This window comes from Siniperca chuatsi, linkage group LG9, assembly GCF_020085105.1.
Source record: "Siniperca chuatsi isolate FFG_IHB_CAS linkage group LG9, ASM2008510v1, whole genome shotgun sequence".
NCBI classification, from domain to species: Eukaryota; Metazoa; Chordata; class Actinopteri; order Centrarchiformes; family Sinipercidae; genus Siniperca; species Siniperca chuatsi.
The window spans coordinates 4,075,080-4,100,488 of NC_058050.1; the positions used below are offsets into that span (position 1 = coordinate 4,075,080).

Below are 25,409 nucleotides of genomic sequence, written 5' to 3' on the forward strand. Positions count from 1 at the left end.
ATAATTGCCAATTATTTTCAGTCTTGATTAATTGATCATCACCATACAAGAGTTATCTTCCTATTCATTCTCATTAAAAGAAGCATGTAGGTTCTCATAGTATTGTATAAAAAGGGGGTCCAGATCCTGAAGAATTGTTGTGCTGTCCCTTTCAGTAGGTATTTAATTTCCCCTAATTTCAAGACACACAGTACATAGTGTATTTGATCCATCTTGTGAAGCTTGGTGGAGACTATTGCCTCCCGCTGAGAAGGGACAGGTCGCCCCAAAATCAAAAAGACATATTGTTCCTCTTGCCTGTAGTGCTATTTATCCATCTAGATTGGTTTGGTGTGAGTTGCCACGTTCTGGTGATATCGGCCGTAGAGATGTCTGCATTTTTTGAATGTAATGGAAATCTGTACACAACAAATCTGTGGATTATCTTGAGTAACCAGGTCATGATTTCTGGAAAGAGACATTGTTGTTGAGTTTTTCAAATGTTTTTTTTTTTTTTTTTTTGGCGCTTTGAGCACCACAAGCTGAGTGCCATATAGTCCCTTTATATTCAAAAAATGTAGACATCTCTATGACAGATATCTCCAAAAGTCAGCAACTCACACCAAACCAATCTAGATGGATTTTTGATTTTTGGGGTGAACTGTCTCTTTAAGCTCTTCAACTAATATTTCTGAATAGGGACTCCAGTATTTGGAGCAAGTAGCTTGTGAAAATAAAAGAATGCAAAAGTAGGCTACACCTGTTATTTTAGTGTGCGTGATATTTACAGTATATACTGTGTGTGTGTGTGTGTGTGTGTGTGTGTGTATAATCAACATTTCATATCTTGTGTTTCTTATTTAATTTTCAGTTTTTGAACATTACGCTCAGAAGTTTCATGTTTCTCCATCCACAAAAGCTGATTACAGATCTCAGTTGAATCTTTAGGGTTTTTTTTAACTTTAGTTGGATTCGTTACTGTATTCAGATTCCCTAAAATGCTGTTGAACTCCAACCCTATAAATGACTGCATTTCTGAGTTGAGCTTAGTTTTCAAGGTGTCAGCTCTGCCATCTCAATACAGTGAATGTTATTTCTGTATTCTAAATTTGTTTCTCCTTAGCTTTCTGTCCTTATATTCAGATTTTCCATTTTACAACACTCTCTCCCTGCGTTTCTCTTGGACCCATTTTCCAAACTGAGCATCTGGGTTTACCAGCTCCACTCATTACAATGCACTGTCATGTTGGAAATAAGGCATCACTGCCAGCGTGTTTGTCTCAAATCTTTTCTTCATGTCTCCCACAGAGCCCCATTTCCTCCATGCTATTGAGTACGGGAACTATGTGTACTTTTTCTTCAGCGAGATCGCAGTGGAGTACACCAGTCTTGGCAAGGTGAGGGACTAGTTTCAGACCAGAAACTCACTAGACTTGTGGTTTTTGATGTCTATACTGGAGTGGAATGAAGTTGAACAACATCACTTACCATGCAAACCACATGCCTACAAGATTTTTAACTGCTGCTCAATATTCCGTGTTGGCTCTGCCAGAGATTGTTGTGGTGAACATGATTTGTAAATTAGAGTTGTCACCTGTAAGGGATTTTCCCCTCCTGTTTCCTCAGGTTGTTTTCTCCAGAGTCGCACGTGTTTGTAAGAATGACAATGGCGGTTCACCGAGGGTGCTGGAACGTTACTGGACGTCGTTCCTCAAAGCCCGGCTGAACTGCTCTGTCCCGGGTGACTCCTTCTTTTACTTCGATGTTCTGCAGTCGCTGACAAACGTGCTGCAGATCAACCACCGGCCGGCCGTGCTCGGCGTCTTCACCACACAGGCGAACAGGTTGGGATCAATGTTTCTGTCTCTTCAGTCACATTTTTTGGTAAAGATGAAGTGGAGTCAGGGTATTTATTACTACAAAGTACTCAGTACTGTGGCTGGTGCCATTAACATAATATATCAAACCATGTGATGTGATACATTTATTTTTTTCTTATTTGTATTTTATAATAGATTAAAGAATAACTTAATATTAAAGTAAATTATATATACACTCAGTTTCTTACACTATCAGTTGATCCTGAAATCAAAATCCATAGACCCAAAGAATATTTGAAAAAAGCTAGAGCTGACACAATCAGTTGATTAATTGATTAGTCCATAGACAGAAAATTAATTAGCGACAATTTTGATAACAAAACTGTCAAATTTCACTGGTTCCAGCTTCTCGGTTGTGAATATTGGTTGCTTTTCTTGGTCTTCTATGATATTAAACTAAGTAAATTTGGGATTTGGATTCTTGGTTGGACAAAACAAACCTCTGACTATGTCAGCTTGGTCTAAGAAAAAAGTAAAAAAAAAATTCTCGTCTCAATTTCTCCAACATTTTAAGGACTAAACGATAATTTGATTAACAACTGGCAGATTAATCTATAATGAAAATAAATGTTTTTGCAGCCCTAGAAAAATCTGACATTGCCTGATACTGAATGCGAATAGTAGTTCTGCTATTACTACAACGTCTAATACTACTTGTAGCTAGTAGTTCAGTGCTGATCAGTATTATAGTGTTGTGTCACCGTCACCTGCTTCTGCTGCATTTGCTAGAACATCGCTAAGCTAAGTTCACACACGTAGGGCTCTGAACCGTCTTCACCGTCTTGGCTGTCACAGTTGAGGTGAAGATTCGGAGGAACAGTAGTCACTATCACTGCTTTCCATGTCAGCCACTGAATACGATGCTTAGGGTTGCATGGCATACAAGGTTACAAAATGCTTTAAAAAGAATAAAACATATAAGGCAAATACAGACAGGACAAAGAAATCACAGGATAAATAAAGTAATATATTCAACCCGTCAATCTATGCTGAATTCTCCTTCATAAAAAGACGGCGGTTGTGCCAGACTTGGACAAGGTGCAGAATTTCAGACCTTTGTCTTGCTCTTTGTAATGTCGTCTTCCTCTGTGGCCCCTTCAACAGCATCACCGGCTCAGCAGTCTGTGCTTTCTACATGGACGACATAGAGAAGGCCTTCAGTGGCAAATTCAAAGAGCAGAGGAACAGTGAATCAGCGTGGACACCTGTTCCAGAGGAGCAGGTCCCAAAACCAAGGTAAGAGACACATCTCTAAATAGCAAACTGTCACTTTCCAAGAACATGTTTTTCTGCCTGACAATGGAGTTATTGCAGCTGTTGCTGTAACTGTTCTGCATAGACATCTTTGAACAAATAAAAACAAGCAGTCACACAAGACACCTGTTTTTCCCTCCTGCTCGTCCCCAAAAACAAACAGCTGCCAGTGTTTTTACATCTGTGCCCGTGGACCTGAATTCACTTCTGTTGTTTTTTTCCCTTTGCTGCTGTTGTACAGGCCGGGATGCTGCGCCGGTGAGGGCTCAGCGGCTGCCTACAAGTCGTCCACCACCTTTCCTGACGACACCCTGACTTTCATCAAGTCGTACCCGCTGATGGACGAGTCCGTCCCCTCGGTCAACGACAGACCCTACTTCACCCGTACCACCAGCAGGTATGGAATCTGTTTAATGAAAGGACAGATAAAAAATTGATGCAATATATTTAGTTCATCCTTTATTGTTAACAGTTTTGCGCTGCATAAAGTCCATCTTCCAGCTATTCTCTGTTTTATATCATTGTAGATTGAATATCTTTGAGTTTTGGACTGTTGGTCAGAGAAAACAAGCAAACTGAAGCTATCGCTTTGACATCTGGGAATTTATGATGGGGATTTTTTTTTTACTCTTTATAGACTATAGACAATTGATTAATCATAAAATAATAAAGAGATTAGCCGATCATTAGTTATAGCCCACATTCTATTTTTTAAATATATAGGGCTACAACTAACAATTGTTTTCGTTATCAATTTTAACCTGCCAATTATTTTTTTGATTAATAGATAAATCATTTGGTCTATAAAACTTGAAATAAATGCTTGTCACAATTTCCCAAAGCCAAAGGTGTGAGGTCTTCAAATGTTTTGTTTTGTCCAATAATATGCATAAACCCAAAGATATTCAGTTTACAATGATATAAAACAGAGAACAGAATTAATACTGATCATCTAAACAATTAAACCAAACTTGGACCTGAAACAATGAATTGATTGAGTTTGAAAACCGCAACATTCTGAAACTTGTTTTTCCAAATGTAACTGATGTAAACTAGTAAGCCATGTACCACCTTATACATCATAAATCATAAAACTGCATGCAGAGCTCTTGTTCAAATGCTCAGTTGGGTCCTTTGAGAACATCTTCACTGAATCAAATTAAAAACATAACCATTAGTTGGACGTCAGTGTTGCTGTTCAGAGCCAGGCTGCAGTTATCAAACAGGCCAGGGTCCTTTCTTTAATGGTTAGTATGCAGGTATTATTTTCTATTTTCAATAGCAACATAATGTACCAACAGTGTTTCAACACTCTGGGCTGTGATTGGTATTGATGAGTGAGCTCAGGTGGAACACACAACCGTGTCCCTCATTAAAACCAATCGGATTTGTTAAACGGTCGATCTCAGCCCACATCAAACATGAGCTGCGCGGGGAGGGGGTCTTCCTCGAGCGCTGACCTAACCTGCAGTCACTTCTCTGCAGCTCACGTGGAAACGAAAAAGTCACTGTGTGTGTGTGTGTGTGTGTGTGTGTGTGTGTGTGTGTGTGTGTGAGACATTTGAGGATCCACTGATACCAGATGAATGTTGAATCATTGATGTCGAAGTGTCACAAGTGTTTCAGACAGTACTGCATAAACCTCAGACATGGATGTATACACAGTAGATACACATCACAGATTCAGCCTTAGAGACACACACACACACACACACACACAGTATACAGGAGCCTCCTCCATGCCTCCTGAAGCAGAGCCAGGCTGACAGCCAGCCAGACACTGCAGCGGCTCCACACTGTGGAAACATGCGCCGCTTCGCATCTGGCGCCAAAAACATCACATCTGCCTCGCCTCTCCCCAGAGAGGAGCTAGATAAATGAAATCTAACCAGAAGCGCATGATGCAGTACTACTGAGTCATTGCAGGGACGTGGCAGTCAAGTCCATGTGGGTAAACACACCAGCCTCCGTGGGACCATCTGGGAGGGACTGAGGGAGAGGTGAGGGCACAGGAGCTGTCGCTGGTGTCCTAGAAGGGATGTGATGCCAAAACAACTACTGGGTTTATTAGAGGAAGTTTGTTTGTTCGAATCCCGGGGCCAGAGAGGAAAAATGCAGGCAGATAAAATGAATGAGTAGAGCTTATCCCTCTGTCAACAACCAGTGGACTCAAGGTGCCCTTCAGCACGGCTCTTAATCCTCAACTGCTCCAGCGGAGCCAGCAGGAGACGACTGTGGTGATACCGGGCAGCTCCCAGGTGTGACTGTGTGGAGCTGGATGAATATGAATCAGGGTGGTGCTCCAAATAAAGCAACAGTTCACTGGACTTCCTCATAAATACAATCAAAAATATTAGAAAACTGGGACTCAAAAAGAGACTGCAGTGTGTTGAGGAAAGTTAGTTGTTGCTAAACAACAGGAAGGAGGGATCGATTGAGTTGGTGTGGGTGGATGGAGAGATGGGTAGATGTGTTAATAGGATGAAGGGATTAAAGGATGTAGGCGATGGAGGAAGGGAATGGTGTGTTGGTAGATGAAGTGATTGATTGCACACTGATGCCTTATACAATGAGCTCAGTATTCTCCCACTGTTTGTTTTGTTTACCATGGGAAATCGACTTTGACAAAACAAAACAACAATGTTAAGATGCTAACCAGCACAGGCATTGTTAGCCCCCTCTAATTTACGTCAGTTTGAAGTGAAGTGACAGCTTCAATTTAGTAGATCTTCGCTATGGATGGGCTACTTTTAAAAGTATTAATATATTGCTCACATAGTTGCATTAATAATAATATATATAATAATTATTTTTTATGCAGATTCAAGTTGACCCAGATAGCGGTGGACACGTCTGCTGGGCCGTATAAGAACTACACTGTGGTTTTCCTGGGCTCAGACAACGGCCATGTGCTGAAGATCCTGGCCAGCACAGAGGGAGCCAACGCATCCTTCAGCACCCAGCTCCTGGAGGACATCGACGTCTACAACCCTAACAAGTCAGACAATCTGTCTTTTTGTGTGTGTGTGTGTGTGTGTGTGTGTTGGTTCTGTTTTAAGTGCTCCAAGTTTTTCCTTCATTGTTTTTCCTCTTTTCTGTTAGTTTCTTTTTCTCTCTTTGTCCTTTATTTGGTATTTTTCTTTAACTTTCTATTTGAATTTTTCTTTCTCTCCTCTCTTGCTTTCTCTCCACCTCTCTGTGTTCTGCCTTGATCTGTCCTGCCCACCCACTCTTTGGTCTATTGTAACACTTTGCATCACCCTGTACAGCTAGAGGGGATGCTTTTTTTCTGTGTCTTCTTTTGTTTTCTGACTGCACAGCTTGTGAAGCCAATCTGCATGGAGTTCGATTCACAGCCGGCTTTCTGTATAATTTTCAGACTGTGCCAGTCGTCTGCAGTGCTGATTTTAAAAATGAAACAAAATCGAAAATGTCTGATCTTGACAGTTGGCGTTTTTCTGTGTTCCTAGATGTAACGTGCAGGGGGAGGACAGGAGGGTGCTGGGTCTCGAGTTGGATCGGGATCATCATGCGCTGTTCGTGGCATTCTCTAGCTGTGTGATCCGTGTGCCGCTGAGCCGCTGCTCTGACTACAGCACCTGCAAGAAGTGAGTCACCTGTAGAGCAAAGCTTTGCCTCTGCCACAGTAAGGGGTTGTATACCCTTGTGCTGAAACAATTAGTTGATGAATCAATTACTTGATTAGCAACTGAACACCTCAAGTGAACAAGTCTGCCAGAAAACAGTATCTTGGGTTCATGACCAACTGAGGAGGGTAGCTAAGCCTGTAGGTGAAGCTCTCAGTTTACCAGTTGATCTACATTCCAACCTTGACATATGGCCTTGAGCTTTGGCTCGTGACTGAAAGATGGATGGATGGGCTCACCTTTAGAGATGGCGTAACGAATTCAGATATCCAGAAGAAGCTCGAAGTAGAACCGCTGCTAATTCTTGTTGAAAGGAGTCCGTTTAGGTGGTTTAGCATCTAATCAGGATGCCTCCTGGATGCTGGAGACCCCGAGGCAGACCCAGAACACACTAGAGGTATTATACATACCATCTGGCCTGGGAACATCTCAGGATCCCCCTGGAGGAGCTGGAGGACATCTCAGTTACCTTACATAGCTTGCTGCCACTGCAACCCAGACCCAGATAAGTGTCAGTTCCAAGGCTTTGGGAACTTGAGATGGGAGATATGCTCTATTTTCTTAATTTAATTTACAGATTAAACAATTAAATTATTAATTTAAAAATCTATAGATTATAGAGATCAATAATGAAAATAGTCACTGTCCTAAGCCAGGAAAATGTCTGTCTTCTATTTTAAGAAGAGTAACACGGTCGAGTAAGAGTGAAAAATAAGATTGAAAAGGGGACAAAACTCCATCAATACCTGGAACAATGGTTTAGATGGAGTCCTATTCGAGACCAGAATTGGCACTAAAAGTGCACATATCTTGTCACATGTAAAATGAATGTGTTTCATGTAGATTTAGCTTCAGGAGACCTGAACAAAATGGGCAAAGGTTGCACAAATAGAAAAAAATGGATCTTGGAGCGTCTCAAAACTCTCCTGAAGACGGAGACCACACTCAGTCCTGCAGTCTGAAACACTGCATGAATTGAGGGTTTCCTCACTGTCTACCGGGAAGAAATGGCACTAATACTGCCAGGTAACTCAAGTAAAGCAGGATCAATTTCCTCTGCAACTACTAATTTAAGAAATGTGTCCACTCACAATGCTGTTAGAGGCTTTTGGACAAAAGTACCAAATAGCAGATGTTATGCTGTTATCTGCTTGGTTCATGGAGTTGGTTGGGCCCACTTTCCCCAAAAAGCACTGGTAAGGTTATTTGTGATGTTGGCAGGTAAGTGAGAGTAAGCTCAAACTGAGCAGCGGGGAAGTATGTGTGGCTGCCACGTAAGAAATCCTGTGGTTGGAGGCAAGGTTGAACATTTCTATAAGCTAATTCTGGTCTGATTCCTGCCTGAGCTTCATGTTTGAGTTTACGTGATCCCATGTTCTTAAACAGCTGCAATAAGAAGTATTTTTGGTGTGAAATTTTTAAGAATAATAGTTTTGTATCCTTGGGTTTTACAGTTGGCATATTAACTTGTAAGGGAAATTTTTGGGGGGAATTAAGAGTTGGTAGGCAGTGGAATATTCTTGAAACATTTCAAATAGCGAGCATAAATTGCGCCAAATTTGCTGGTTCCTCCTTCTCAAATGTGAGAATTTGCGGGGGGGGGGGGTTGATAGTTTTCTCTTATTTAGTATTTTTACATGCATACAAGAAACAAGGGTACTCAGAGAAATCAGGTTACACAGGAGATTAAAGAACACATTTACATGCACTGTAGTAAAATTTGCGTATTCATAATCAGTAATCAGATTTCTCCCCTCCCCCCAGCCTTACGTTGAAACCATTGTTTACTTATTTCCTGATTTGAGCCTGAATTTTTCCTTACAGCACAAATGTCTGCTTTTACAAAGAGTCAAATGTTCAATGGTGGAAAGCAACATCATTATTATTATTAGACTTCTTCCACACTCGCACTACTGTGTTAATTTCAGTTTTAGTCAGACTTTGGATGGAATTATTTTGTATACAAGGACACATTGCTGCAGGTAATTATCATCTTTTATCCAGCCGCTCTGCTGTTACAGTGATACTCTCTGTTAGAAGTCTTTCATGCACATGCGTACATGTCAAAAGACAATTTAGAAACCTGGTTACACATATGCATGGCCAAGAAATTGTCTTTCTCTGGGAGGAAAATAGCTAGGTAAATCAGGGTTCTCTGATGCCCTACCCTGATTTGGGGAACCTGGTTTCTTCATTTGCATGACATTTAAGTATCTGGTTACTGCACAGAGTCGACTTTAACCCAGTTACTTAATGCAAATGCACTGTTTGTAAAATTTGGTTTTAGACTGTTGATCAGTTAAAACACACATTTGAAGATGTCACTTTGGACTCATGGCATTTTGCGCTATTTTCTGACCATTTTTAGACCAAATGAATAATCAGTTACTTGAAAATTTTAAAAATAGAGAGCTGAATCGATAATGAAAATAATCATTAGTTGGAGTGGTAAAACAATTCTGTTAATCATCAACTTATCGCCCCATAAACTCAGTTGCCATAGATCACTGCCTGGTGTAAATTCTGTAAATGGTAAAATGGCTGTCAAGAAGCTGACACTTCTTTTAGAACAGGTTTATGAGCTGAGCACAGCAGACCCTTCAAGCGTCTCTCTTTGTCTACATCCTTTTGTTTTGTCAGGCGTTGTTTTAGCCCCAGTTAATGTACTTGCTCCCCAGCTTTGGGATCTATTTTTGGGACTGTGAGGAATGCTGGCCCCATGTATCTCCCCCCTTTTCTCAACCCCCTCAACCCAGAGGAAGGATTTCTCCTCAGCTCCACCAGGGAATACAAATACCCCCATAGCATGCTAACCCCTCATTGCAAAGGCCTGGAGAAGCTCTCAACATCGTTTATTCATAAATTGGATCCAGCTGATTGGCCGGGAGCCAGCGATAGTGGCCGCCATGTTTTTTTTCTGAAGCTGGAGGAGAGAGAAGAGGAAAAGAAGGAATGGGAGAAAATGGATAGGGCCTGTCTTACTTAAGCTTACGGGCCAGCTACATCCCCAGATCCCTTTTAGAGACTAGAGCTACAGCACACCTCATCCTGGGATTAGGGGCCCCATAAGCCTCATCAGCACTGGCCAAGAGGTCAGGTTTCAGCTGCCATATCCTCCTTTGCCACACCAATGAATCTGTCTCCCTCCAAATGAGATTTACCCCATCTCTCTGTTTTCTGCCTCCATTTTCTCTCCGTCTCTGCATTTCTCTCTCCCTCACTGTAGCCTGCATCGTCAGGTGTCTTTTTTCACTCGAGGCCCTGCTGCCAATATTAGGTTTCAGAAAATGCTGTTTTCAACGGCAGCTAGGAGCTGTATGAAATAGAAGTTTTTAATAAAAAAAAATACAATAAAGGGGTAAAAGTGGCCCCAAACCCCTATAATCTGTAAATCCAGGGATTTTCAACTACAGTGGATATTTTCTTTTTTATATGAACAGTTTCAACTGACTGATCTGAAGAGGAAAAAATGTATGTTATTTTTACTGTAACCTATAGCGCTGGTTATTTTGTTGAAGATTTAAGCCATCTATGCCTTATATGCCTTTTTAGGGGAGGCTGTGGCTCAGGAGATAGAGCGGGAGCTCCTGATGCCTTGCATCGGGGGGGGGGTGCGGGGTGCGGGGTGCGTGTGCGTGTGCGTGTGTGTGTGTGTGTGTGAATGAGAGGCAAAACTGTAAAGGGCTTTGTCCAATAAGGTAAAAAAGCACTAGAAACAACTGATACTGTAGTTTTTTCTTGGGAGGACAGTCTCAAACCACTTTATTTGGAGGTGAAACCGAAAGCACACATGAAATGTCGTTAATAATCCCTTATTGCACAGGAAACTGCACACAAGTACAGTAAGTACGGAAGGCCAAAGTTGAAGCAGGAAGTCAATCTGTAAGATTTAATGGATGTTTACAACAGACGATTTGGGTAATAATTTTACTGTTGGCTTTCGTTTTCTCTTCCAAATAAGTTGGACTAAATTGTTGGTTTGTGTTCAACCTGTCTGATCATCTGACTGCTTGCATTTCTTGTCCCATTGGGCCTCTTTCATAGATTGCCACATTCCTTTATCTCAGCAATTCATTTGGTGAAGACAATATTATTAGTGATATGAATGATGGCCAAAACTATAACAATAAGAACCAAAGTGTAATACTTCGGAATATTCCTTTTACGTTTGTGACCTGAATCTTGTAAGAAACCCATTGTTTAATTTGTATGTGAATGACGAAAGATTTTATTTTCTGGAAAAACATTCATGATAAAAACCTCAAAGCTATATAATAAATGTAGCATAACAGAATTCTTTACTCACCTATATACTTCAATTAAAGTTAAGTTTATTTTATATATCTTGGATAGCTTCTTTGCATTTAGTTGTTCTCAAGCAGTCATATTAGCTGAAACCATCTCCAGTAACTCAGGACTGTGTTACTCCCAGGATGTTGGCTAAATGACAGCTGGAAGTTATGAGCCTCAGCCTCAGAAACTGGATAAATCCCTTCTCCTCTCAGCAGCTAATGGATGTTCCTTACACACTGTGGCTGCAGGCTAACATACACACCTATCTGTTCATCATAGCAAGACAGAATATGAGCAAGAAAGCGGAAGAGAAGTCTGAAGTTTTAAAGAGTGACGAGGGACACATACGAACACGTCGTATATAAACTGCAAATATGAGTACAACGTCAGACAAAGAACAAATGACGTCTCTAACCGAAAACCACAGCTGGACACGACGCCTTTTTTCCCATAGTGCTTTAGTGTGGAGGTTCATTCCTGTCATGTAACTGTAGAGGAATGCGGTGATGGAGAGAAGAGAGGCAGAATGGGGAGAGAGATGCATATATACCTTATGGCTAACGTATGAATAATTCATTAAAGCTGCACTATTCAGTGTGACATATTGGCAGCCACATATGGGGATGAGTCATTTTAGGACCTCGATCCCCAGAGGTCCTTCGTCAGTCTGCGATGCAGTGAGAGAAGAAAGAAAAAGCAGTTCAGGGTCTTTTTGGACAGAAAGTTGTTTTTGCTGATGAAAAGAGAGTTTGTATTTCACTCTGAAGTTTAGATTTTCCACTTCCTGCGCATGTTGAGGTGTCACTCCTGAGTGGTAAAAGCCAGTTAAGTGAAGCTCACAATGTTTAGCTTTCAACTGGCTCTAGGAAGTATCGATTCAACTCAGCAGTCATTTTAAAAGCCTTTGTTGTTATTGTTGTTGGGTAAATATCCCATTAAGTGACTCGTTCCAGAACTTGTGACCACTGCTGCCATCATGATACAACAATGTGTTTTGCCATTTTGGAGGATGTGTTGTTGTTATAAGCTGTGTATTTGATTTTGTGCACCCCTGTAAGTTTGCCTGAATTCATTACATGTCTCTATGGCATCCCTAGATCAGCTGTTGGTGGGTGTCCTTATTATTGTTGTTGTTGTTTCCATAAAAAACAATTGAAAAGAGTACTTATATACAAGCAGTGTGTGCGTAATACTTTGAGGACACACACAAAGACATGCATTTATACTCAGTTCTCAGCTGCTGGCGTGGTATAGGGAATAGTTTCTATGTTGATTTCCCCCTGTTCTGTAACACACTGATGTGCTTTCAGTGGGACTTCTCTGTAATGTTTACATACTGAGGGTGACGATGGTGTGACACCTGCATGCTCAGTTTGTCAATGAATAACTTTATTTGTCCCCAGTGGGGCAATTGGTTATGCAGCAGCAGGATGCATACATTTAGCACATATAAAACAACACAGGGCACATACATTCAGATTTTTAGATATTTATACTAGGTCATAGGCGTCCTCATTAAAACTTGTTCCTTTGCTTTGACGTGACGCTGCAACCAGCAGCACCACCAGTAATATGCAGACTTTGTTTTGTTTGTTTACTTTTACCTCTGATGGCGTTATTCAGCATAACAGTCTAAAGTGACTGTCGATTGGCAGCAGGTAAACATTATTGTTGCTTGTTGTCAGTCTTTTGTCACTGTGTACTTTATGCTCATTATGTTGGCGCTACTGGGTGAACACCACAGACCAGCAAAGAGGAAGTTCTGCAGCAGTGGAAAAAAAAATCATCACCCAGTGTTGTTTTGCAATTGTACAGTGGCAGGATAAAGACCAAAAGGATCATGCAACGCATTCCAGAGTGCAGGATTAACAACTGCAGACTTAAATCAAACATGAGGCAGAGGGACTGACGGCAGATCAGTGGAAGTGTTTAATCAACAAAACTGACATGTGTGGGTCTCAAAGTGGAGGAAAATGAACTGTACTGAAATGTTGTGATTCTGCTGGGATTTTATACTGTAGGGAATGTGACTAATTGCTTCTGATCGTGGTGAATACTGACTGCCTTAAATAGAGGAAGTACACAGTTCCAAGTCCACCCAGCATGTTATTTGTTAAATCACAAAACACACATACAGTACTGTAAGTAGGAGCAGGTGATTGACTCGTCAGCTGACTGCTAACACGAGACTGGAACAATGCTGGCTTTTCACTCAGAATAAGGTAATTCATGGCTAGTCAGTATGACTGCACTGAAAACGTTAAGTGCAGCTGATGATGGCCTGCCTACCTGCTGTGATCCTGCCTTCAAGGTACTGTCCTAATGTAAACAGTATGCAAAACCACAAGTCAAAACACAAGATTGGAAACTGATAGTTATCGAATTTATTGATAGATATTTTAAAACCTTGCCTAACACCAGTCAACATAAGTCAGACTTGTTATAGATAAAACAAGTTATTGAAGAACAACTTGACCTACCCTGTTTTAGCTGGAACTCACTTATTCTAATAATGCATTTTAAACCCAGATCCCCCATTTTTATTCCTGTTTTATATTGGATGACTGGATTGGGTGCCATTGCTCAGATAGTGAATATGGCATTGCTTTGGACTTTGGGGAGTTGAGTACAAGGCAAAATCACAGTTTATTTATTGTTTGTTTTTTATTTGGACTAGAAGGCAGAATAAATCGATTGTATCTGGAAAATACCTCCTGTTGCATTGAACACTATAGACTGGGACCAGAATCTATTGATATTGTATGATAGTTTCACATTTAATTTACTAACTAAAAAGTGGATTTAGTTTTAAGTTACTCTTTAATTTGTTTTGATGCTGTTGGTTTGTTTACATCAGTAAACAAGAAAAACAGACCTGTTTTTATGTGGGACTAAATACCTGTACTTTATATGATCAAAACAATTCTGGATTGGGACTTTGAAGGGGCGATATGTAAGATTTGGCCAGAATTTTAGTTTAAAATTTTTTTAAAAAACCTCATCAACAGAATGTGAAGTAGTAGCAGTTCTGACGTCAAAGACGTCTATGTATTGTGTTGCAGAGATATCTTCTGAGATTAGCATGCTAACCAGCTAGCCCCAGCCCGTCCTGTGTTGTAATACCTCTTGTGCCTCGAGAGGCGATAGTCCGATAGAATAGCTCAAGTAGTTTCAGCTGGGAGATGTGTGCGAGCGCTGAGTTTGCTGCGTAACACAAGCTCTCTAGGGTTTTTTAGTCTAATAAATAAACTTATAAAAATATTTTTACACCTATTTTCCTTATAAAAATAAATACTAACGGAAAAATACAACCTTCTGAATGCAAGTTTCTCTCTTTCACTGAACTAAGACCAGCTTAATTGCCTTGTTAACTCGTCGTAAAACACACTTCATTTAAACTCAACAGAAACAAAATAAAACTCACCAAAACCGTCTTGGTTAGTCTTTAAACTGTTCCTACAATCGCCAACTCTGGTTTGGTCAAAATAAATCCTTAATTCGCCGCGTTAGATGTGAAAAATATTCTGGCTGTACACGCTGTCGCTGCCTCTCTGATACCCGACCTCTCTCTCTCGCTCCTCTCGGCTTGATGCCTGTGGTGCCTTGGTGCCTGAACGCACCGTGTCTTCATCATGCCCGGAGTCCTGGGCGGAGCCGCTGTAAATCACCTCAGTACTGTATTACCTCTGTCGGTCTCGGGGCTGTGTACGATCCCGGTCTGGCCGTGTTCACTGGGGAGGCCGTCTGTCCGTCGCCCACTCGCCCAGCTCCGGTTATGGTGCTCAGTCAGCTAATAGGACCGCTAAGTTAGCTGCATGTCGAACTGAACTAACTAGCTGACAGCAGTTAGCAACAGTTATGTTTATATGGAGTATGAATTCGACAGGTGGAGAGTAGTCTCAATTCTTACATATTGCCCCTTTAAAGCCTGTAAGAGATGCAGAAGAGTAAAAAACAAGCTCTTTTCATTGCCTTCAATTCAGTAAGTCCACAGTCCGAATCTGATTGTCTGCATCCATCTCTGTTATGGAGAATGCAATAATGTTGGGATAGTTGTAAGTTTGTATGTTTGCACCTGAATGTTAGCAAACATAGCTAATTACATATTGTATTCATACATAAAAGCACTACGGATACTATGATGTGCACACTGTGAAATGGCAGCCATGTATTATCATCCAGTCATAAAAAGATTTAGCTATACTGTTTAAATACCCCACATCTCTGTGTATCAGCAGACTTTGAAAACAGATCAGTGTATTTGCATAAAAACAAGATTATGGGAGTTGCATGAAGAGTCACAGTTAAGATGTAAAGATTTATGCTGCAATTTCAGTTCACAATAATGGCGCTTTTGTTTTGTCAATTAGAGACGCTTGCTAAATGTTGAACAATTTGTGCAACTTTTCCCCATCCTTAATGAAAATGCAGCAATTTCATCTTCAATTTAATGTGGGTTTTTTTATGTTTTGTTTTTTTTCTTGGTTGTTTGTTTGACTTCTCTGTCTTTGCCTCACGGGACACTAAATGTTCAGTCCTGTGGTTCATACCGGGCTACGCATGATGCTCTCTCTACCCTGTGTTAAGGCAGAGTTGAGGAAAGTGATGGGTGTTTGGTTGGTGGCATTGTAGTACCTTGTCACCCAGCTAGCAGCTGCTGGGCTCAGTGCTCTTTACACACATTGCCCTCCACAATTGCTTCCATCACTGACCGTCTGTCTGTCTGTGTCTGTTGTGCAGAAGCTGTCTGTCTTCACGGGACCCTTACTGCATTTGGCTCAAGTCAGGCAGCTGTGCCACCCTCTCACCTGGCTTCAAGTAAGTCACACACACACACAGAGTCGGTAATAACACCCAGTTTATACTTATTATAGGGGAGAGCGTACAAATGTCACCACAACCACCATTACAGCCATCAATGCTGAAAGAATGATGACTTGGTAAAAACTTCACTGCTGTGTTGTTGTATCTTGTTCCTTTCAAGCGCATGCCCAAACATTGCCAGTCACATGCATTTATATGCGTGCTACACAGAAGTATTGATATGTTATTATCTGTTTTTAGTTTTATGACTCAAGAATTGAATGGTATGAGAGCAATTTTAAAATGAATTGCAATCAACATAGGGTTTGATTTCAATTACAAACATTTCTATACATTTTAAAATAGTCAAACATAATTCAAAGAACTATGCTAGTGTCTGTAGCTTGTGGCTGCACTGTGGTTTGTATCAGCACAGTTATTGTTTACATTTGTATACATATCGGGGACAATAACAGTGTTTTACAGCTACTATTTCTCAGTATAAAAGTGCTCTGTGGAGCAGCTAGAACAACACACTCACATCAAAACAGCACAACATGCTTAATGGGTTTTAAGGTTCAGTGAAAGGTAATAAAGTCAGACACAGTATCTGACAGCTAAGTATCTACATTCCCACTTTACTGAGTCACTGGTGCCAAAAGGTGTTTGCATTATACAAGGTCGTTGTTGGTTATTTAGTGAGGGAACTCTGGATAAACTTATTTTTATGTGAAGATGTCTAACATGGACAAGCTTCAGGTGCAAAGGATGATTGCAGTTATAAACAAAGGATTTTAGACATGGTAAATGAAAATAGTGAATTTTATGTAAATGGTAAAGATTAGAGGTTATATTTAGGGTTTAGTTTAGAGATGATTAAATTTAGCCATGAATTTGTTTGGGAGGTAAAACACTCGACTGACCTGCTGGTGGGGTAGTCCTCACAAACTTGTGCTGTGCAGCGAGATATTGTTAAATCCCACAAAACTTTATTTTAAATTCTTAGAGATGCCAAAGTCTCAAATCAAAACTGTCAGTCAACACGTAACCGCAGAGGACTGTTGGTCCACTGCTCTCTGTTTAAAATGTTCTCATCACTGGTTGGGGTGTAGCCAGAAGTGCAGCATGCTTCAAACTCTCAGCCCATTAATGTTGAAGCAGCAATTTTCTGCCCGATGTGATTCATTGTTGATTCCCCCTTTTACAGAGTGGTCTCAAATCATGAACCATCAAAGGACAAAAGTGTGCAGATTTGCTTTCTAATCAAACACTCCAGCAGGAGGTTTCAGCTGTTAATTCTTCTCTGGACGAAGTTGTACTAATTAGTGAGATCAGCCACTGTGGTGTTTGGTCAGTCTGAAAGCACATGGGTGGAACCAGTTATATAAAGACATTATTAGTTCTCAAACTCACAGCGGACAGATTTGTAACTTAGTCAATAATGTGTAGCCAGGCAGCCACAGAAGCAATCATTTTCATATCTCCTCGAGAGAGTTATTCAGCACTGTGCACATCATTTGGACCAGCATGCAGTGCTGCGGTGATGCACAGTTGATAATCAATAGCTAATCTGGAATTAGACAAGTGGGCAACGTCAACATGATGAATATCTGACCAGTTTTTACTAAAATGCTGTGCTGGTCCCATTTGAGACCCACAACATGTATCCGTCTTGTTTATTCATGAGTGGCCGACATGTACTGCGCATATGAAACTGAAACGCTCCATATTATTGGCGTTGAGTGTGGATGCAGCACAGGATGTCGGAGGGGGGCCATGAGAAAGTGGAGGAGGTGGAGGAACCAGTCAATCTGAAAAATAAGACATAATTCACTTATCTATTCTTGTGAACTGGAAAGGAGCCACTTGACACTTGGAGGTATTGACCGCACCCTGTGGTGGCAAATTGTGTGTGTGTGTGTGTGTGTGTGTGTGTGTGTGTGTGTGTGTGTGTGTGAGTGAGAGAGATAGGCTATGTCAAGATATTTGTCATATTGAGTGATGTTGTGTTAATGGTGTCCCTCAGTTTGTGGCATGCAGTCACATATTGTGCAGATAAGTTAGCCGCATGTCCCTCTCCTCATAGAATCTGTTGCTTTTCACTGTCATCTAGTTCTGTGAAGTTTGGAATTAACAAATCAAATTTTTTAAAGTATTCATAAGTGATGTTCAGCCAGCTGCATGTGTTTCAATCACACAGCAGTGTACCGCACTGTCTGGCAAAATGGGGAAGAAAGATGGATAGGTGGTTGGATGGACAGATGGATGGATGAATAGGTAGACAGATGACAGATGGATGGATGCAGTAAAGGGTAGAGGAGGAAGAGTAGAGGCAGTTAAAGGTACTATTTCCTCCTCCTATGTGCCTCCTGACAGTCAAGGACTTTGTGTGTCCCTGTGTGGTTAATGTGCAACCTGTTCCTAAATCACCACGCTGGGTGTTTTTTTCCTCTTTCCTCTATGTACACTGGTTGTAAGCTGTGTGTGGAGTTTTCTGTAGACCACTACGCTTACCTCGCCCCTCCATCTCATAGACACACACACACAGAGTAAGAGAGAGAGCGCCACTTCCACTCCCGACTGGCTTCCAATAGATTATTTTGACGGCTGAAAATGTGCAGACCTGGAATTATTGCATATCCTCTGCTTGGCCACCCAGACGTATTACTTTCCCTGCCCTCGCACGGACAGAGGCTAATGGGATTTTTTTTCTTTTTAGAAGCATGTTTCTGTGTGCCCTCTTAAATTTGTGTATCTGACAGTATGATATTTGGGATTTTGTACTTAAATCATTCCATCTTTTGTTTTCCACCATCATAGAGTGAGGACATTTTTGTGGTGTTTTCAGGTTTTTCCTTTTAAAGGAATAGTTCTGCGTCTCCACATGCGTCTTGAGTGACCACTTGTGATCAGATCTCACTTCCCCACTCTATATGCAAATAAACACGTACATAATTTCCCTTTGCAAAGACCAAATGCGTTGTTGTTGTTGTTGTTGTTGTTATTTGTAACCTGACTTTGATGAATTTACAGTTTCAGACCACAAATGAGACAAGACAAGTGGTTAATCTGATGATCTACTTCATGTTGAGATACAATATTGTGAAGAGAGAGGTCATTTACTTTGTTCAAAACAAGCAGGATATCCAGTAGTAAGAGACTTTAATTTGTTCGAAGCGGCATTGTTTAGTGATCTGTGAAAGTTTTATGGGCTGGAACTTTTGTTTATGCCTCCTCGTACACACTGAGATAATCATTAAAGATGTACTGCTTTTAAGGAAGTGAAAATAATGAGATTTTAGTAGAATATATGTTTTGGTTTATTAAAAATGTGTGTGTAATAAGGCATGAAGAGTTGGCAAGCAAGATGAAAAAGTAGTTTTTCATTTTGTTGTAACTTTAAGGAATGAGTTTTAGGATTTGAATTAAGTTCAGGTTTAAGGTTGTAATTAAGATTAGGCTTAGGTATGTAGTTTGAGGTTAGGAGTTAGTAGCTGTCACTGGAAGGTCCTTACAAGTACAGTAAGATGTGCTTGCAATGGAGAGAGAGGAAGTGCCGATGTGGCTTCACGCTGGCAAAGTGCTCCGAGCTGCTTGCTGAGGTTTGATTTATGAGTCGTGTTTAGCGTGCGGGACGGAGCCACACTGGAAACCAATGGACCAGAACGTCAGTGAGATCGGCCAAAATATCCTGTCCAGACTCAACTATCAGCCTCCTGCCAGAGAGAAAGAAGTGTGGACAGACAAAAGAACAAAGTAAACAAGAGGAGAGGAAGAAAGAAGAAGAAATGGAGGAGAAAAAAAAGAGAATAATAAAGATGGAAAGTGGGAGAGATGAGAAAGCTAAAGAGCAAGAAATAGATGTAAAGAGAAAAGGATTAAAGGAGGGGTTGAGTGAAGGAAAGACACAAAAGGAACAAAGAATGAACAAAAGAGAAAAAGTGTGAGGAAAGGGAGAGTGAATTTTATCGGTCCATCTGCTCATGCTGTCTGTGTGGCCCTAAAGTAACATCAGATTTTAAACCTGCAATAAGAGATATGTATATATGCATATATATCATTGGAAGGTGAGGTGAGGGGTGGATGATGAAAGGGCAGAAAGGGAATGAGGATGATGGAGGGATGGTGATGGGGTTGAGAGAAGGGTGAACTGATGTGAATCAGGCAGCAGAAAGAGCCTGACCAGAGTTTGAGATGTAGCAGCCCAAAAGTCATCCTCCTCCTGGGACTTTCTTATCTCTCTCTGTCTCTTTCTCACTGTCTCCTCTCTCACATCACTCTCTCATGGACTATCAGTCTTTTTTTTTTTTTTTTTCCTCCAGTCCTTTCTCATCCAGAGGTGGCATACATTTTAATGAGTGATTTGTGGCTGATCCAGATGATAGGAGAGGGAGAAGAGAGGATTCACAGCCCTCTTTCTGTCTCTTCGTCTCACACATTGAAAGATTGTGTGTCTGGATGGCTCAACTTCATACTTTTTCTGGGTGTTTTAGTTTACATGTCATCCATTATGCATTTGACATAATCACTGTCACTATAGCACAATGCCAAAACAAAAGACGGCCAAGGACAGAGGATGGATAAAGATCCTGGAACGGGATCAGCTGTGCAGTGCAGGTTAAAGGATGATGATGATGATGATGATGATGATAATAATAATAAAATGTATTTATAAAGCACTTTTCAAAACAAAGTTACAAAGTGCTTTACGTGGTTGAAACTGGAACAAAAACATTTCAGGACTACAATGAAATAAAATTAGGCAATTACAGTAATACAAGAATAAAATGGAAATAAAATACCCAAAAGTAATCTAAAAAATATAAAGCAATAGCATTAAACAAATAAAGCAAGTTGGAAGTAAAATGGTGTGCCCTTATTCATAAAAGCTTTTTTTAAAAGATAGGTTTTGAGTGATTTAAAAGATGTCATTGATTCTGCAAGCCTCAGATCTTCAGGCAGGGAGTTTCAGTGCTAGGGCTAAGATGAACAATGAGACTGGCAATATTCTATTTTATTTATTTATTTTTTACTGTCAAAAAAATCCCATGTAAAGACAAAAACCGACAATGTGGTCTTCAGTCTCTCAGCACATTTGTTGCTAAAGACGTAAACCTTTCAAAGCAGCTTACAGACATATAGTTTGCTGGCCTTTGGGTTTTAGCAAATATCGCTCAAACAGGAGTAAAAGCACATTTGCTGGAGCTAGTAGGATCAGTTTATTGTTGGTTTCATGGGATTTGTTGTCAATAAGAAAAATATCACCAGAATTACACTTTAATTGCAGTACAGATTGGCTGTATTCATACTCACTAACAGACAAGGTAGAGTAGCCAAGGTTCAGGAGCTGAGATGTGTCAATTGAAAGAATCAACACATCCATCCAACACATCAACAAATGACGTACTAATGTGATAAAATTGCTGCTTTTCTGGAGAGTTGATGCGTGTCAGCTGTGGGAAATAGGACAGTGGCAGTTTCTGGTAGTTTTCTAAAGTTTCTCCAGCCGTGTAATGTCAACGGTTTGGATTCCAGTCACAAATATTAAACATGTTTCAAATAACCTTAATGAGAAGGACAAACAGTAACATGTTCAGAAAGCAAACACTTAGCGAGCTAATAAAAACCACACGTTTGATTTAATCTCCCGACAGTCAACACCAACTTGCGTCGGATGCGTTATGATGCCAAACCATTATTATAATCGGCCCTCGAATCATAACATGTGAAACAGCTGAAAGTCATGTCATTTTCCTGATTTCTCTTGCAAAGCACTTTGCTACAGTAAATAAAATTATTTTTATTAATTATCATCGGTGGGATATTGGTTTTATTCTGCAGATCAGAGACAAAATATTTCTAGCCATCCAGCTTCCATGTTTTTAGATTGAAAACAAATCTGTATTTATGCAATTCTTCATGTTGTGATGTAGGCTACTTGTGAAATCATTATTTTGTGCCTGCATTTTATCTTGTTTACGGACTCTCATCTGCTGGTGTTGATTTGTTGTGCAGATACTCACCTTCAGTGAATACATCTATGTGGCATGTTATTTAAGGTTGAGTCAACACTGCATTCATTAAAATTAAAGGCCTGCCAGCCAAAAATGTTTGGTTTTTTTCTGATTTGCTAAATGAAATCAACATTGTGCCACTAAGTGCAAAGCTCTTTTATTATCAGTGCCACGATAATGATCCCACACTAAAACTACCAAACCAGGTGGAAAGATATTCAGTTTGGTTTGTTTGGCCAAGTAAGAACAAGGCCTTTAATGCTCAAATGGCAGCATTACGGTGACTGAAAATTCAACTACCAAATCATAGCGTGATGCAGTTTGTTCAGAGTAAGAGTGTAACTGAGCCAGCTACAGGACATGAACCCAGACTGAAAGGGTTTATGGGAAAAAGCAGACAGATGTTGATATCTGACCGCCAGCAGTTTGGAAAGCCGAGCAGAACAAAATTAATTCTTGCCTGATGGTTGTTTTGTTTATTTATTGACCTTCTCTATTTATTCATGTGCATGAACACCAGAGAAGGTCAATTATGGTGTCATGATGTAGCGTGGGATCATGGGAGTTGTTGTCTTCACCATCATTGCCTTCACTGCGGTCAGCTTCTCCCAGTTAGTACTCTTTCAGTGTTCATCGTTCAAGAGGTTTGTACCGGGAGCCGAGTTACCCACAGAGGTCTCCTCCTCTCCAAAACGAATGGACCCGGTGATTAAAACCGGTAGAAACACTGAATAAATCAGTTTCATGTTAAAAATAAGTGTTTCTCTGACTATGTTCGGCGGACAACAGACTCTGCGAGCCCTAGCTGCCGCTAACATTTTCTCAGCTTGTTTCTCTGCTAACTTAAGATCCAGACACCCGATGACTAAAATCCTTCATCCGGTTAAAATATATAGTTAAAAACGACCAAAATCTAAAAAGTGTTTGGTAAAAATGTGACTTAACACTGGATAAAGAGTCAGTGTATGACAGCTTCTGACAGACAACCACAACGCTGACGCAGGCGCAAATGGGATATGACACCATTGACAGGCGACCAAATGAAATGTCCCGTTATATTGATTTAAAATTACGGATTTATCTATGTTTGAAAATTGTTGGAAACATTTGGTATAATGCAAGAACGCAACTCAAAAAATATATATAACATAGGTCTAGTCATTTTTAGACATTTTAATGCGTAAAAGTAACATATTATACCTTTTTAACAAAACTCTGTTTACAAGCATTGGTTCATTTCAGTACACCGTGTAAAGTCCCCCCCTCTCAGAAATTAAAAACAAAAAAAAAGTTCCACGTTCGGCAGACAGTGCAACAGAGGTTGTTTCTATTAAAATGTTGTGTTTTAAGCAAAATTTTGAGAATTCGTTGAATTTCTGCATGTTTGGATCACCTCTATGTGAATATATTGGAAAGGACATGCTACAATCACATGATTAATCGAGCACCAGTAACTCTGATGCATCTTTGCATTTCATTCCTGCTTTCCAGCTCAGGTGGCTTTTGGGTTTTTTAATGAATGAAGTGGTCTCTTCTGATCCACCTGGACTCTGTGGTCTTTTTGTCAGTCGTTATGGTGACGCAGACATAATAATAACTTTATTTATATAGCACCTTTCAAAACAAAGTTACAAAGTGCTCCAGAACTTAAGATTTAAAAGATTTTATCATGTTTATATGATTGCAACAAATACCATCAGATTAAGAAAAAGCCATACGATAAAAGTGAGTCTTAAGAAGAGATTTAAAGGAGGGTACTGTGTTCCACATCAGACTTTGGCTACACAGACAATTGTTAATAAGTTGAATTCATTATTGGTTTTAGCTTCTTCGTGGCAATTTTTGATTGTTTTTCAAGCTTTCTTCGTTTTTTGTGTGTGTCTGTGTGTTCGATTAAATCTGAGAGGAAATAATCACTCTTTGGTTGAACTGGTCACAACCTTTACACTTGCAACTCTGACAATGGTCGTAACTAGACAAAGCTTTGTTTTTAAGGGCTCACAGGCCAAAAAGGTTTTGAACCACTGCTTTAAACAACTCAAATATGAACTTGAGAAAACAAAATGTTTCACTATGATTCATACCAAAGAAAACTAACTGTGCTATAGATATCATCATACCATTTATGGTGTGACGTCAAACACCAACTGCTCTCAAGCTGTAAAAATACATCCTCTAAAGATATATGTTCATTTTTTTATGTTTGTTCTCTCCCAGACTACTTCATTTTTCATACGAACACTGAGCATCAGCCTGGCATTCTTTGATTTGATAATCACCTCCATACTTCCGAATCCATACTGCCTCAGGAAACAAAGGAACTTACTATAAGCGAGCTGTGGTTTTTAGTGAGTAAGAGACGGTGTAATTTAGTGCACCAGGTGTGTATCTGTGCGCTTAGCAGCCTCCTCACAGCAGGTTTTGCAAACACACATCCCTAAACCTGACAGTTGACGGCAGAGTTCCTGCTTTAACACACACTGAAGAAATTGAGGTGATTAATACTATGAGCTGATTTTTTATTTTTTTTTCCCCTTCCAGCTGAGTTCAGTGTTCTCGCGTTTTGGATGTTCACTGGCTTCTGCCTTCAACTTAGACATCTGTTGTTTCTCTCAGGAGCTGAGAAGTCTTTGATAAGCGCACAGATAGTGTTGAGGATTGTGAGTCTCTAGAAAGGAATCTAAAAATGTATGTACAAGATAATGTGTTTGTCTTGTGTCTGTGTAGGACGTGTGTGTGTGTTTGTGTGCGTGGAAAGTTTGTTTTGCTAATTATAGATGAGTGCTGGAAGCCTGTATGTTTGCATATAATCTGTGTGAGATGTAGGTTTGTGTTTAGGTTATATAAGGAACAAATTGGTTTGTTATAGAGTAGGCGTGCATGCATGCTTGTACAAGTGTCTCTGCGTGAATACTGGATCATTACTCTTGTGCTTGTGCAGTATACGAGCCCTTGTCTATTTTATTTGGTTCATTACAACGTGTGGGAAGATTGTTGGCGTCGACGTGAAGCTCCGCTTAACTAGAAAGGCTTCCGCTCCACCATGCATCGGCTCAATCGCATTACTAAACCGACGAATGTGTGCATCTGGATGAGACTTTGATTTCTGATTGACTGGAAGGTGAAAGATGGTGCGTCACTTGGAGGGAGAACAGCGTATCAATCGTAGGCACATTTTCATCAGAGCAGCAGAAAATCAATAATTGTCAGATTGAGTTTCTTGTCAGTTTGGAGGAGTGGTTCAAAAGGCGAATTCAGAGGATTTGGGTTGCACAGCAAAAATATTTTTAAAGGATTTATTTGGCATGATTGAACTTTTGTTTCCCCTTTTGCTCAAATGTGCCTCAGTTTTCAAGTTAATTTTATTAGATTTAATGACAAACTACAATGTAGTTGCACAGATGTGGTAAAACTCATTCATATCGTACATAAAATCAATATACCAATATTCATTAATAATTTATTCACTATGTTCTTGTATGAGATAGTAAGAACAGGTAGTGAAGTGTTTTCAACAAGGCCATGTATTCTTTTCTTGA

At 40.2% G+C, this 25,409-nt stretch overlaps 1 protein-coding gene across 6 annotated transcripts in view; it reads left to right on the forward strand.

The window, feature by feature from the left end:
- sema6e (sema domain, transmembrane domain (TM), and cytoplasmic domain, (semaphorin) 6E) overlaps positions 1–25,409 on the forward strand; it is a 150,175-nt gene that overhangs the window by 103,343 nt on the left and 21,423 nt on the right. For all 6 annotated transcript variants that reach the window (XM_044209539.1, XM_044209538.1, XM_044209542.1 and 3 more), the window contains 7 exons: positions 1,288–1,376; positions 1,606–1,823; positions 2,964–3,095; positions 3,355–3,510; positions 5,935–6,111; positions 6,584–6,721; positions 15,794–15,871. In XM_044209539.1, coding sequence (XP_044065474.1) covers positions 1,288–1,376; positions 1,606–1,823; positions 2,964–3,095; positions 3,355–3,510; positions 5,935–6,111; positions 6,584–6,721; positions 15,794–15,871 — 988 coding nt within the window. The remainder of the gene's footprint in view (positions 1–1,287; positions 1,377–1,605; positions 1,824–2,963; positions 3,096–3,354; positions 3,511–5,934; positions 6,112–6,583; positions 6,722–15,793; positions 15,872–25,409) is intronic.